The sequence below is a fragment of the Podarcis melisellensis genome (assembly GCF_964234715.1).
Source record: "Podarcis melisellensis genome assembly, chromosome: 10".
Classification (NCBI taxonomy): domain Eukaryota; kingdom Metazoa; phylum Chordata; class Lepidosauria; order Squamata; family Lacertidae; genus Podarcis; species Podarcis melisellensis.
The window spans coordinates 54709649-54725150 of NC_138542.1; the positions used below are offsets into that span (position 1 = coordinate 54709649).

At 44.1% G+C, this 15502-nt stretch overlaps 1 protein-coding gene across 3 annotated transcripts in view; it reads left to right on the plus strand.

Annotated features, from left to right (window-relative positions):
* AGK (acylglycerol kinase) overlaps positions 1–15502 on the plus strand; it is a 36304-nt gene that overhangs the window by 15380 nt on the left and 5422 nt on the right. For all 3 annotated transcript variants that reach the window (XM_081927245.1, XM_081927246.1, XM_081927244.1), the window contains 9 exons: positions 479–558; positions 3332–3407; positions 5329–5421; positions 5918–5950; positions 8802–8896; positions 11894–11963; positions 12669–12748; positions 13454–13511; positions 15052–15199. In XM_081927245.1, the coding sequence (XP_081783371.1) occupies positions 479–558; positions 3332–3407; positions 5329–5421; positions 5918–5950; positions 8802–8896; positions 11894–11963; positions 12669–12748; positions 13454–13511; positions 15052–15199 (733 nt within the window). The remainder of the gene's footprint in view (positions 1–478; positions 559–3331; positions 3408–5328; positions 5422–5917; positions 5951–8801; positions 8897–11893; positions 11964–12668; positions 12749–13453; positions 13512–15051; positions 15200–15502) is intronic.

The window sequence follows — 15502 nt, forward strand, 5'->3', positions numbered from 1 at the left end:
AATCTACAGAGCTCTCTTAAAACAATTGCTTCAGCTGCCTCGCTTTATATCTCTTCACCAAAAGTGTTGAGAATAAATTCATTGATTATTATTATTAGTTATATTTGCCTGGGGCCTATACTTGTCACACAGCTTGCATCAAAGTGGGACAGAGAGGCAAAGCAAGCTGTCAGTGCATAGGGCTCACATTGTTTTCAGTGGAACTAACTGCATACAGATGTACCTTTGCCGTTCCCTTGCAAGTTGTCAATGTAAGCTGACTAGAGTTTGCAGAACATAAGGCTAAATTAGGCATCTAGGTGGCCTTTTGCTGGCTGCTGGCTGGGACCGGAGCTCAGTAAAGTAGTCTTGGCTCCCCCCTCACTGAAGCCATTTGTGTGGGGTGGGAGAGGGGCCCTGTAATCCCTGAAATTGTTCAGCACCAAAAACAGACAGATTTTTATTCTTTAATAATGAGAAGCTTTCTCTCCATTATTAGGTGTTTGGCAACCAGATTCTTCCTTCCAGCATGCAGATCAAGAAAGCAACAGTGTTTCTCAACCCTGCAGCTTGCAAAGGGTAAGATTCCCTTTCCCAGCCACCTGGCACCTTTTCATATACAGTGGTTTTGCTTTCATCAGGGCAAGTCATTCGTGGGAACCAAAGCCTTACTTCCTATCCTCCCCTGAACCTAATGTTATCAAACTTCTTCAGCTGATGAGAAACCACAGTTAAAATGGGCCTGCTTGCTAAATTTAACATGAACTCCAAATCATACAGTTCTTCTCACTCCCCTCTCCCACTCCATATTCCACATTAATGTCATCAGCATTCCCACTCTATGAATGAGATTAAGATGTTCCGAAATAGAGATGCATGCTCAGATGTTGGGCATGCTGATTTAGTGCCCCTGAAGCCACGCTGTGCCTATTTTCTGGTTTAATGGTAGCAAATTGCCGTCATGTGCAAAAGCTATTTCAAGCTCAAAGATTTAGCAGGCGTATTGGTTTTAAACACATTGGGGCTTTTTTTTGTCAATGAATGTGGCTTCCGATGGCTCGCATCTTCACCATCATTTTATTATTTATATGCCACCCATCTGACTTGGTTGCCCCAGCCACTTTGGGCAGCTCCCAACAAAATGTTAAGAGCAAAATAAAACCTCAAGCAGTAAAAGCTTCCCTGTACAGGGCTGCCTTCAGATGTCTTCTAAAAGTAATAGTGAGGAAACAGCCAGAAGGCCCTTGGAGCTGGACCTCAGCTAAACGATGGGAGTGGGGATGCTCCTTCAGGTATACTGGGCTTTAAAGGTCAACACCAACACTTTGAATTGTGCTCGGAAACATACTGGGAGCCAATATAGGTCTTTCAGGACCAGTGTTATATGGTCTCGGCAGCTGTTCCCAGTCACCAGTCTAGTGCTGCATTCTGGATTAGTTGTAGTCTCCAGGTCACCTTCAAAGGTAGTCCCATGTAGAACACATTGCAGTAGTCCAAGGGGGAGATAACCAGAGCCAGTGGCATAGCGTGGGGGGTGCAGGAGGGGCCGGCCGCACCGGGCACAACATCGGGGGGGGGGCGCTCGCACTCGCAGCTCTCTGCCCCTACCTGGCTCCACGGGTTAGGGGGCGCAAATTACTTGCCTTGCCCCGGGTGCTGACAACCCACGCTACGCCACTGACCAGAGCATGCACCACTCTGGCAAGACATTCTGTGGGCAGGTAGGATCTCAGCCTGCATACCAGATGGAGCTGGTAGATAGCTGCCCTGGACACAGATTTGACCTGCGTCTCCATGGACAACTGAGAGTCCAAAATGACTCCCAGGCTGCTCACCTAGTCCTTTAGGGGCACTGTTACTCATTTTAGGACCAGGAAGGGATTTTTTGCTTAGGAGGCCAAGCCACCCCGCTTAAAAAGATTGTCTCATTGTCCTAAACTGCAAATTCTAGCTTAGGCTTATTTTTGATAGGGGGTAAGTCTTACAAACGACACATTGTTTGGAAGACGTCCCTTACTTAAAGTCTTGTTTTCTTTTCCCTGGGTGCTCAAAATAATTTTTTCAGGATAATTCATAATTAATACCATGGTTATTTATTATGCAGCAGCAGGCATTAAAATGCACGAGAGCATTACCAAAACAAGGTCAGGTGAAGTTTTGGTATTGATGTTGCTGAATAATAATAACGCAAGTAATATTTCTCTTTTAAAAGTAGAATTTGCATCTTACCAACCGAGGGCAAGTATTCCATATCTCATTAGTTGGGTAATAATACATTATTTGCTTGAGGGCTTATTATTTGGGGTGGCAGGCAGGGTTGTTGGGGGGGAATATTTAAAGTTTCTAAAGCCACAATAGAAAAGTGGCGAGATGAGCATTGGACTAGGGACGACGGGACATAGCCATGAAGTTTATTGGCTAAGCTTAGACCCGTCACCATCTCTCAGACTTGTCTACCTCACAGGGTTGTTGCAGAGATGAAGTAGGGGCTTGGGAACACCTTGGAGGAAAAGAGGAGCAAAAATGTAAAGTGTGGTGATGGCACAGGTTTTCCATCCTTGAATAATTCTAGAGTTCAGAAGGACTTCCTTCTGAACTTACTGTTTCCTAGTAAATAGCTTCTTTTTTGAAGAAAAGAAAGTCCTATGCTGATGCTCCCTGAAAATGTCCCTGGCAACACAAGCTAGTAGCAGTGAATTCACAAATTCACTTATGAACACAGGGCAGTGACTTGTATCGCCTCATAATATGACCCTTTGCTGTGAACCATTCAGAATCACTGTGGGGTAGCAGTTGATGTGTTGGAGTAGGACCTGGAAGACCCGGGTTCAAATCCCTGCTCATCCGTGACGCTCACTGGATGATTTTGGGGCAGTTGCCATCTCTGTGTTACCTACCGCTCATCTCACAGGGGCGTTTGCTTGAATTAAATTAGGAGCGTTCCTTGGAAGATGGGTGGGATAATAATGTCATGTGATAAATAAAATACATAGATTTATCTGACTCCGGCACTGCCCAGTGTTCCTTCTTACCCCCTCACTTCCACTAATTTGCTCTTTGCTTATGTCATCAAGTATTCAGTTATCATTGTTTCCCAGGTATCTTGCGACTGAGAACTGTGTATGAATGACTCATTCTGCATACCAAACCTCACTCCAGTCAAATATCCACCTTTATACTGATGAAATAAAGGTGCCCCCACCCCATGACGGCTTTTTGCCAAGGATCTGCAGAATAGCCTGTTGCTGTTATGAACATGATTTCGGTTTTAGTTAACAATTGAGGGTATTTTTTACGTGGACTAATGTGGGGACTACCATAAAGTGACCTCACACTTCTTTTAATTTTCTAGCAAAGCCAGGAGTCTTTTTGAAAAGAACTCAGCCCCAATTCTTCACTTGTCTGGTCTGGATGTGACTGTGGTTAAGGTAAAGACAGAGAATGGACTTGTGTTTTCTTCTCCTAGTGACTTATTTCCTCTTCCCAGTATATATCTGCCAGAATCCATCTGTCGCTAGAGGTGAAATGAAAGATAAAGAGTCTATAAGTGCTCAAGTTGGGGAGGAGTTGTATTTTTTCTTATTTTAAAACCAGTGCTGGTGCTGGAGGAGATTCTTGAGAGTCCCATGGACTGCAAGAAGATCAAACCTATCCATTCTTAAGAAAATCAGCCCTGAGTGCTCACTGGAAGGATAGATCGTGAAGCTGAGGCTCCAATACTTTGGCCACCTCACGAGAAGAGAAGACTCCCTGGAAAAGACCCTAATATTGGAAAAGATGGAGGGCACAAGGAGAAGGGGGTGACAGAGGACGAGATGGTTGGACAGTATTCTTGAAGCTGCCAGCATGAGTTTGACCAAACTGCGGGAGGCAGTGGAAGACAGGAGTGCCTGGTGTGCTCTGGTCCATGGGGTCACGAAGCGTCGGACACGACTAAACAACAACAAAAACCAGTGCCATGTTTTGTGTTTTGGTTTGGGTTTTTTTGGAATGTTGTTATCTTGCTTTCATTTCATTGACTCAAGGGCGATGGAGAATATATATAAGATTTTGGCGAGAGAACCACCAAGGCCTGTAGGCAAAGAGAAGAGTTGATGACTCTGCCTGAGAAAAGTTCATTCTCATGCACGAGAGCTCATAAAATTGCCACAGGGCACTTGAGATTGATTAAGAGCAGTCCTTTTTTAAACACCTTTAATGGCCTCTCGGATAAGAAAAAAACTCGGCATCTCTGATGAGAACATAAAAAGTCAAGAGAGCCTTCCTAAGGAAGGGAAGACTGAACTGTTTTGAGATTATATTGTGCTAGCTGTTCAACAAACTATTGCTAGCAGAAGTATGTCCTTTCTCCACTCAGAGGCAAGAGGGCATTCTGCTCAGGAAATGCCTGACCCTGGGATCAGGTAGGCAGGGCTAATGGGCACATTCCTAGGAATTTCAGTAGTGAGCATTTGAAGCTGCCCTTATACTGAGTCACATTAGTCCATCTATTTCAGGGCTGTCTACTCAAACAGATAATAGCCCTCCAGAGTTTCAAGCAGCAACTTCCCCCCAGTTTTGGTATGCAAGTAGCTAGAGATGATTTATCTAATCCCATCAATATGCATGGCACTTTTACTGAGTGGGTTTTTGTGTGTGTGCATAGCGCATGTTCAGCCATTGAGCTACGGACCCTCCCCATTGGATCACAAAATATTTTATCATTCCAAGTGGTTTTCTTGTAAATTGGAAGGGTTCATGAGTCAAGTAGAATGTTGTCACTCGATACGTGGATGGGAGATGGTTGCAAATCCCCCCTCCATTGCCTCAGGATGTAGTGTGGGTTAGTTCAATAGGTGGTGCTGTTTGCTTTTAGAAATAATCTAGCAGAGATTGTTGGCTGAATAAGAAGGCATGGTTCTCAGAAGCTACCCATTTGAAGATATGTCAAAACCATCAATTAGTCCTGCAAAAACAACTAACTTCTTTGAACGAAAAAAGTGATTACATGTTTTGAGTTTGGCACTTCTAATTTAGAAACAGCATGGGCTATATTTATCTTAGTTGAGCATATATATAGTAGGGATTTCTCTGTGTTACATCCTGTATTTTTTGGGGGGGGCTTTAAGAGGGGTGATGCAAAACTTTGAAATTAATAAATGAGAAGATGTGTGCTGTTGTGCTGAGTATTAGATGTACGCGTGTTCATATGGAGATGAAAGGTTTTCTTTTTGGGCAGGCAATACCCAATGTTAGTCACAATCATGAGACCCATTGAAATTAGTGGACCCAAGTCCTTGTTTTTCATTGCGTCCATTCTGAGTATTAATACCACCCAATATGTTTCTGGCCTCTCTGTATTTATCACAGACAGATTATGAAGGGCAAGCGAAGAAGCTGTTGGAGCTGATGGAAAACACGGACATGATAATCGTTGCAGGAGGGGATGGAACATTGCAAGAGGTACTGCAAGAATTCTTCTACATTTCTCCCCATGGGAAAATGGCACATGGGGGAGGATTCTCGATAGGAGAAGCTTTTCCTCCACCTTCATGCACTCCAAGTTTCTCCCCCCCCCCCAAGATTCCTCTCATCCTGATTCCCTCTAAACCATTCGAAACATCATGTGGTGTAGCAGTTAGAATGTCAGTCTGGGACCTGGGAGACCAGGATTCAAATTCCCATTCAGCCCGGACGTTCACTGGGTGGTCTTGGGCCAGTCACTGTCTCTCAGCCTTAACCTACCTCACAGGGTTGTTGTGAGCAGGGAGAACCATGCACACTTCCTTGAGCCCCCTGGAGGAAAGGGTGATATGTAAATGTAATAAGTAGGTAACTGGAGCAAAAATTGTAGGATACATCAATGTTTGGTGGTGTGTCATCTGTTCATTTGAAGAAGGAAGGCAAGTTCTGGTTCATTTTACCGATGCTAGCTAAAAAATGATTTTTTTTCTTACAGGTCATAACTGGCCTTCTCCGAAGGGTGGATGAGGTAAGGTGTTTTCTTCTGTTGCCTTTTTAACAGGAAAATCCAAAGCATTCTGTAGTCTCACTGTCTTGTCTTTTTTGTTAGGCTGACCCTGCTGTTGGCTTGCAGTTTCATCTGTCTGTCTTGGGCCCAGGGAAGTCAATCTGTGTCTGGGGTGTAGCACCCCAGAATGCATGTGGGTGCTTCGTATGATGGAGCGCTCCTCCATACAAAAACACTTTTTAGAATAGTAGCATGTTGACAGGAAGGCTAGGCCCCAAATTCTTCTCCCTGGTTTTCTGTGTAGAGAGACTTGTTTCATATGGAGCAAGAGCAATCAATCATTCAGTCCCCACATACAATATGAAATGGTACAGCCTTGCCGCAGGTTTGTTGGCTTGTTGAGAATTAATTAGGCCTTTGACTTGGAAGTAGCTTCTTGCCCCAGTTTTGCGGAGTTCCTGGTAAGCACAGCAGGGTAACTTTGAATGCAAAACTTTCGAACAGGCATTTGTCCAGATTTGCAAAACAAGTGGTCCTCTGGACCAGTAGTCAGGTAAAGTGAAAGTGGAACCCATGACTGTTTGCATTCCCTTTGGAAGCAAGCTTTGGGTGAAATCCATACACCAGCAGGGGTGCATTGCATAAAGCGTATAAGGCTGCTTGTTAACAGAATTGTATTCCACAATGTCTTATCAGTACCTGACCAAAAGGGAAAAAAGAGAAAGACAGAAAATGCAATTTAATGATTCTCTCTGAGATCCCAGGAGGCTGTTAGCAACTAGAATTGTGCCTGCTGTACAGAGCCTTTGCCTGCTTATGGAGAGACAAAATTTATATTTCAGCTTCAGTGCAAAGAATTACCTTGCTTCCTTTGAGAAATTGTAAGCTTTCAAATCTCTACACTTGAAAAAAGAAACCAGGAAAAAGTAATAATCTGCTGTGACAGCTTTGCTGCTTAATGGAGGACCATTCCTCTCCTCCCCCATCTCCTGGAAACAGAGCAATTCCTGGGTAAAGGAGCAATGGATCTGAGCTACAGTGCTGTGTAGTCTTGGCCTTTTCATGTCAGTCTCTGTTTCCTATCAGTGGGGAAGGGATGCTGTCTTTCCCTATTGCTGTCCATTTATGGTTGCCCCGGAGGCAGTAGTCATCAGATGCCTCCTCTCTCTGTACAGTGACGGACCCTTTTAGCTAACGGTTGGAGCTCACAATGAACTCCATGAACTTGATTCTCTCGACTGGACAGAGCGAGTTTCAGGAGATGGTAGCCCCCTCCGCCAGCCTGCTTTCCCAGGCAAGAGATAATAACTGGATCCCTTAACCAGCTAGGGAGAATAATGGGCAAGCAAACAGAGATCACACTCTACAGCCATTGACCAGGTTATTCGTCAAGCCAAGCCATGAGCAATGTTATATTCTTTTTAAAAAAGAAGTTCATCTTCCCAGCTATTGATGGCGCATAACTAAAGAGCAGCTTCTCTGTTTCATTGCGGTACAGTTCTAGTTCAGACTAAGAGGACAGTAGAGATCAAGTTATGCTTTTGTTTGAAGATTTTGTCTAGTTCCAGCATGCTTGACCTCACCCTTTCATTACCACGCAGCTTCTAGGTTTGCTCGGCGGGAAATGAAGTTTTGCTACCTCCCATGACAAAACACTTCCCTTGAATTTTCTTTCTTATCCCCCTTTCACTTTGCACGCTAGAACGGTGCACCCCATCATAGCTCACAGTAACCCCAAACTCCCTGAATGTTGCGCACCTGTTCTGCAGGTGCAAGTCTGTGACCCAAAAAAGGCCCAGCACTCACCAGCACCGCAATCTCCAGGTAGCTAACACCTCTTGGCAGGCTGTGGTTAGTACTGTAGGCTGTGTCTCTCTGTTCGTTTGACACTGGGCCATCTGCTCTGAAGTATAAGGGGACAGAAGAGATAATGAGATGAGGAAGGAGACTGGCTGTAAGAGAGGCTGCAACAGAAAGGCATGGAAGCAGATGGAGAGCTTCAGAAAAGGAGTTGGATTTGCTGAATCACTGTGCTGCAAGCTGCAGTCTTCTGCAGAGAGCCAAGGTGTCGTGGTTGCACAGTCATTAACATTGATTTGCTGGCGTACTTGAAGGAGCACAGCTCTTGGTTTGCATGTGTGTGCACATACATGTGTACTCTATAGTAACATGGCCTTAGCAGCCGGGCGCTGACTGGGAGAACAATGCAGGCAGTGACTTCCAGCCAGGCAGCATGTCTAGAGAAAAGAGCTGTGTTTGAACCTTCCAGTCGCGTCCGAGCCGCAACCCAGCATGTGACCCTCCCTTATTAGCAGATCACCTCATTCTGTTGCCTGCTCCCCCAATTTGCAGAGTCAAAGATAAAGACTGTCAATCTGTCTGTTTGGAAAAGGGCTGCTTGATTGGTGTGTAATAATAACCTCCCGACTTGATTGCCAGGGTGCCTTATTTTAATATTCCCCTTCACGGAGAAAGACATTCTGCATTACCGAATTTTCTGTCTCGGCCGCGCTTTGCTTGGAGATGAAATGCAGCCTGAGCGCAGCCACGCTTTGGGTGCCACCTTCAGTCTTTTAGAAGATGGCAGGTTGCTGACAGAATCCATACATTGCTTGGAGAGGACGTGCCAGGCTCTGCGTGTGTAACAATGCAGCTAATGACTACAGAAGGCTGCTTTGTAGCCAGTTGGCATTCGGAGGGGCTGTCCGGAGAGGCTGATGTTCCGAGTCATTCTTTATTACTGCCTCCCTTTCAGGAAGAGCCTGCCTGGGGTGGGGGGTGGGGGGTGAAATCAGGCGCAGCTGTCCTCTGCACAGAATGTGAGCTGGATTCAGCTGGCGCTGATGCAGACTTGTTTTGCCCTTGTTCCCAGGCAGCTTTCAGTAAGATTCCCATCGGATTCATTCCCCTTGGAAAGACCAGCACCTTAAGTCACACGCTTTATCCTGAGAGTGCAAACCAAGTCCAGTAAGTGTGTGTGTGTGTGTGTGTGTTTGTGTGTGTGCACACATGCATCATACGAGAATCAGTGTGAAAAGGAGTAGGGTGGCAGGGAGGAGGAGGAGACTGGTGTATATTGAAGGAAGGAAGGGCTGCAAATCGTTTCCCCCCCCCAAAAAAAGGGACCATTTTAGGCACTTCAAGATTATGTTATACATGGTCACCTTCAAAAATGAGAAAAGATCTATATCATAACCTTAATGTACCTAAAATGGTACTTTCTGTAAAAGTTCAGACTTATTATTATTTATTTAATTTGTATACCCCCCTTCATCCATAGACCTGACATTTTAGTGTATTTTTAATCTTTGTTGGAAGCCGCCCAGAGTGGCTGGGGAAACCCAGCCAGATGGACGGGGCACAAATCAATAATAATAATAATAATAATAATAATAATAATAATAATAATAATATCATCATCCTCATCATCTCAGGGCAGTTCCCAACATAAAATTACCATAGAAAAAACCACAAAATACATAATAAAAATTAAGAACAAAACCAAAGCAAGAATCCTTCCTCCCATAACACATTTAAAAGGGCACTGGATATCAATCAGCCAAAGGCCTAGTTGAAGAGGAACATAAAGCTATATAATGAAGGCATCACATGAACCTCTCTGGTTAAACAGACTTACAGATTTTACATTTATTGTCACATTTGTACCCTTCCCTTTTTTCAAGGAGTCCAAGGGAGCATCTGAGGAGCCTCCCTGTTTTGTCCTCACAGCAACTCTATAAGGTCTGGCTACAGTGGACTTCTTCATTGACCTGGCGCTTAGAACTGAAGTCGTCATCCCCATCCCTGGTCCACACCAGGCTTCCCCAACCTGGTGCCCTTCAGATGTTACGAACTTCTTCTCCGCCCACCCCTGACCATTGGCCATTACTGGCTGGTGCTAATGGGAGTTGTAGTTCAAAACCTCTGAAGGGTGTTAGCTTAAGAAAGGTACCACTAAGGTTGGTTGCCTTGCTCCCTAATTCCATCGCACTTGTTCTCACTGAAAGGTCGGCCGGCCTGGAAGCAATTTAATTAAAGCCAGCACCGCTGAATCGAGCTTCCACTTGAAAAGGGCAAGGGGGGAGCCCTCAGTCATGTCAAGTTGGGAAGTATAAGTCTGGTTTGTTACAAGAGCATTGACTTTCTCCGAGCTGCAAACAAAGGATGTTGTGCCTGTTGGCTTGGAGAAAATGACCTATAAAGGATACCTGCAAAGCTTCTGTTGAACTGAATGCTAATTAAGATACAGTGAGCAGTAGTGAGCAGGCCTCTCTGTGGCAGTGAAATAACACCCACTTACTGCTGAGGGGAAGGCGATGCACCACATCTCAGATTTAGCAATCCCCAAAGTGCCTTTCACACTGATTTGTTGTTGCCTTGTTACCCAGCTCCCCATCCCCTGCCCCACCCCTATTATTTGACCATTCCATGAAGCTGGAAACGCTTCTGATCTTGCATTTAAGACAGAGTTAAATTTCTGGAGATTTCACAGCAGGAAGAATGGGCAGGATATACGGTAATTTTTTAAAAAAATAATATTTATTTATTTATTTATTTTATTTTTTACCAACCACCAAAACACAAACAGTGAAGCCCCCAAGCGGCTGATACATTGGGTATACATATTCAATAATATACCTATTTAATATCATTCATATAACATATTCAAATCAACCATATGTACACTTCTATATACCTTAACATTCCTCCTCCACAAGGTTTATTTAACTTTTAACATTTTAATTGCCCCAGATTGTTCAAACCTACCCAAATAACTCAATATCTTCTCAAACCAATCCTCCTCTTTCTCACAGACCTTAAGCCCTTTCATTCTATGTATCTTCACAGTTAGGTATTCTAAAATTATAATACTATTCAGTTTTTTCCTCCATTGGTTCACCCCTAGCTCTTCTGCATTTTTCCAATTACTCGCTATAACCTGTCTGGCTGCAATTACCATCTGTTTTACCCATTTACATTCCTCTTTTGTTTTTAACTTGAGGGGCAGGATATAAATGCAACGATGAAAGATATGTGCCAGTGTAACTTGAGAACTATAACGTAGGCATCCTCCCTTTTCATGCATTCTGATCCGTTCAGTTTGTGGCAGTGCAGCAGGAAACTGACTCAAAAGGCTGCATTCAGAAACTCTTGCTTTTCTGCTTGCAACCTCCTAGTGAGTTTTATGGCAAAACAGGCATTTGAACCTCATCCATAGTCAACTTTATGCAAGACCCACAAATTATCGGGCAAGACTATAGTTGGAAGTGAGCAGAAAGTTCTCTCTTATTTCATGGCAGCGCAGCCTCCACTGAAGGCGTTTTGTGTTGCCTGTCCTGAGGCTGTGGGATCAGAGTAGGCTTGAAATCAAAATAAAAGCTCTAACTTAGATGCCAGTGTCCTCTTTTTGTGTGTGTGCAGGAATATGTGAATGTGCTTATGCCAAGTCAGGCTGATCGTTCCTCTCACCCAAATGCTGTCAACTCTGACTGGCAGCAAAGGACCTCATGGGGGGAGGTCCTTTTCATCTCTGGTGCCATCTAGGGTCCTTTTAAAGGGAGATACCTGAGCTAAACCGCAGAGCCTAGGACTTGCCGATCAGAAGATCGATGGTTCGAATCCCCGCGATGGGGTGAGCTCCCTTTGCTCGGTCCCTGCTCCTGCCAACCTAGCAGTTTGAAAGCATGTCAAAAGTGCAAGTAGATAAATAGGTACCACTCTGGCGGGAAGGTAAACGGTGTTTCCGTGCGCTGCTCTGGTTCGCCAGAAGCGGCTTAGTCATGCTGGTCACATGAGCTGGCAGCTCCCTCGGCCAATAAAGCGAGATGAGCGCCGCAACCCCAGAGTCGGCCACGACTGGACCTAATGGTCAGGGTCTTTACCTGAGCTGAAGCCTAGGGTGCTCTGCAAGGGAAGCATGACCTCTGCTACTGAATAACGTCTTCCTCTTGACTTCTTCTTCAGGCATATTACTGACGCCACGTTGTCCATACTGAAAGGAGAGACTGTTCCACTTGATGTTTTGCAGATTAAGGTAGCCATCTTTTTTCTTAGGTCCTCCTCTTTCTGGGAGGGATATTTTTCTTCATCTGTCTTTTGCCATGTGCTTTTCTAACCCCATTGTGTTTTTAAAGAGCATGCAACAATATAAAATCATTCTTTAAAGAACAGTGCACCTAGTGCAGGGCAGGGACTTGAACCCGTGCCCCTGACATTGAGAGCCTTATGCTCTATCAACTGAGCTATGTGTGAAGGCATCTGGGAAGGAGAAGAGGGGGATTTGCTCCTATAATGTTTTTAAGCCTTTCTATTTTTTATGTTCTTAATTGTTTTTAAATGTGTGAAATTCGTTTTGTTTTGAATTGCGCTGTTTTTACCGCTTTGTTGTTTGCTGCCCTGGGCTTCCTTGAGAGCAATGAAGGGATAGAAATTCAGCAGATTAATCATCACCATCATCTTGTGAAGATTTCCCTTTCATTTAAATGATAACTACTCGTCATTCTTGCTTTGGTCTTCTGATAGCCACAAAATTAAATGACTCATGGCTAAAATAACATTGCAGACAAGCACTCTACACTGAGGAATTAATTTGCAATTACTTTCTTTTATGTGTTGCTGGAATATAGTGGTTGGTGTTTTTGTTCTCGAACCACTGATCCATTGTTGGCAAGATCACCACAGATTACTGCAATTTATAACATTTGACTTTGGTTAGTGATTGTTTGTTTTTCCTTTATAGGGGAACAAAGACCAGCCCGTCTTTGCTGTAACTGGTTTAAGATGGGGGTCTTACAGAGATGCGGGAGCAAAAGTCAGCAAGTATGTTGACCACTATTGCTTTGTTTTCTCTTTGCCCCTATCTTGTACTTCTAGACAGTTTCTCCACTATCTCCAACAATATGCAAGCAAGGAGCCCACTGGCACCAGATCAGGCTGTGAAGTGTTAAGACAGCTGCGGATTGCCTCTGAATCCCTGGACCAGGTTCCAGAAAAAGACATGGGATGCCTCTAAACTGTCATTATTTTTCGCAACAGATTGAAGCACATACCAGAAATTTACGTTTGTGCAATTAAAATGGATTAAAGTGCTTTGTGCAATCAATCCACATTTCTATTTAAAAAAAACAGACCGTTTGCAGTGAGGAAAGTGACAGGGCAAGTGTGGGATGAACAGACGACTAACAGGAAGATGAGGAAATATCCCACAAGCAAATGGGGATGAATGCTCAGTTTTGTAGAACAAATCAGAACAAGTGCTGAATAAATACCAGACATAGTCTGACCTCTTTGCATAAGCAAAACAGGATGAATGCTCAAGAAACAGGTCATCTGGAGAAGCCCGCTGAGAACATTAGCACACATCCAGGGGCCAGCTACACCTTCATGCGCATTGCTTGTGCATCTAATGTCCAAAGATTAGGTTGTAAGAAACAGCTTTAGTAGATACTGCATTGGAAAAGAGGACTGCTTTCCCCGTGCCCCCGGTTTTATTTTGCTTTTTCAGTTCATTTTATTCTCTTCTAGGTACTGGTATCTTGGGCCTCTGAAAATCAAAGCAGCCCACTTCTTTAATACATTGAAGGTAAAGGCATTTCAATATGGGTCACACAAGGCTATCACAGTGGGAAGATCTGTGATGCACACAGTGGTGGATCACATTTTTGAGTGCATGAAGTCCCCAGGTTTAGTCCAAAACAAAAGAATTTGCTGGAGAGTCACACCCAGACAGCTGTGAGCTAGAGGGTCTGACTCTGTGTGAGGCAACTTCATGTGATCTTACTGTATGTGGCATATAATGTAGTTTGGAGTGCTTACAGATCATATTTAAGGCAGTGTTGACTTTTTTTTAACATAGCTCAAAACTGACCCAGCTTTGGTTATTCATATTTTGCCAGAAAAGGGTGGCAGAGACAATTGGCTTTTAAAAAATCTGCTAGTGGAATGCAGCTGAAATAATACTACAATGCTAGAAATTACTACAGAATATTAACTGCATTATGGAAGAGTAAACAGCCTCTCATGCAGCTGAGGTTGCTCAGCTGCCTTCCTCTAGTGCAGTCCTTTCTCATGGTTTTTGTTATGCTAATGATTCACCCTGAGATTTATTCAATTGACGTAAGTGGTGCCTATAAATAGAGCCCACAGGACTGTTGATAATCTGCCTCTTGCATTCAGCCTACCTTCTGTCGCAAAATGAGCAGAAAGGTTAATTGCTCTAGTTCTCAGGTACTGAAGGATTTGACATACATTAAAGTAGATGCATTCCCCCCCCCCCCGTTCACACCCTTTTCTTGATTCCTTAGCAGATAATAAACATATAACTCTCCTGTGAAATGCCCTGACACATCATAACATATGTACTGTCTATGAGTTTGCACGTAATACTAAACCATGGTTTAGTGGTATGTGGACAAGCTGCAGCGAGCCCAAACAAAAGCGTCAGTCTCACCTCTCCCCCCCTCACCTTTCTGTGTGATTTGTTTTATATAAACCAGGAATTCTGTTTTTGAACAAACTCTGATTTGAAGTCTTGAACAAATTAAATAAAGCAGCTTCATAACAATGGTTTGGCTTGTTTTTAACCTTTCCAGGATTCCTGGTTGGTTCAACAGGACAAGCCAGAGTTTATTCAGCATGAAGTTAATCTCTTCAGAGGGCCTCCTTCTCCTGACTACATTGGAGGGAAGAGTGCAACACTTCACTCAGTCTTGCTGCAGCTCACCCACATAATGTTAAACCACAGTTTAGTGTGACAGTCGAGTGCAGCCTTTGCAATAAATGATTTAGATCAGCTAGACCAGAATTTATTCTCTGCGGCAGGACAGTAACCTGCTTTGGGGGAAGTATAGTTCTTTCCTCACACACACTTTCCCCAGCCACTCCGTCCCCCTCAACTGACAGAAACACTTGTTCACCTCATCACAGGGAAATGGGCTAGTAGAATGGCTGGAGGAGAAAGCAGCAGGTGGGTTAAGCAGCCTCTAGATTGCCTCTTCTGCCATGTGGCTGTTTGGTGGCAACCATAACTCCAAGTCTGCCTGCTTCTGAATGAATGGTCGGTCTAGCTCTCACGTACCCCTGTATAAATGGTTATTTTGCTTTTTCTTTCTGGAAATTCCAAGGAGTGGCCTCAGAAGCATCTAGCCTCCCTTTCCTATTTGGACCCAACTCCAAGGCCTCCTGAGGAGCCGGAGCAGAAGACTCCTAGACCTCCTTTATACATCAGGCTTTACAAGAGACTGGCTCATTATTGGACACCTGTCCCCAAAGGTAAGCGGTCAGTCATTCTCTCTCAGATAGATAGATATATTAAAGCTGTTCATTAGAAGAATCCTTTCTCCCCACTGTGGCCCTGCAGCAGGGCCTTGAGAGATCTGTCGCCTTTTCCAATTAAGCCAGCGAGTTGCTTTCTTTTTGTTGTATGAACTTTGAACTTCTTTCTTCCTTTTCTGCGGCTGTTGTTCCTTTGAGCCGCCGGCATTAAATATAGATGGAACAAGGCCTTGTGAAGTAACAAGAAATAGATGGATCTGGGCCTCTGCTGATCTTAATACAACAGCGCTTATCTAACTT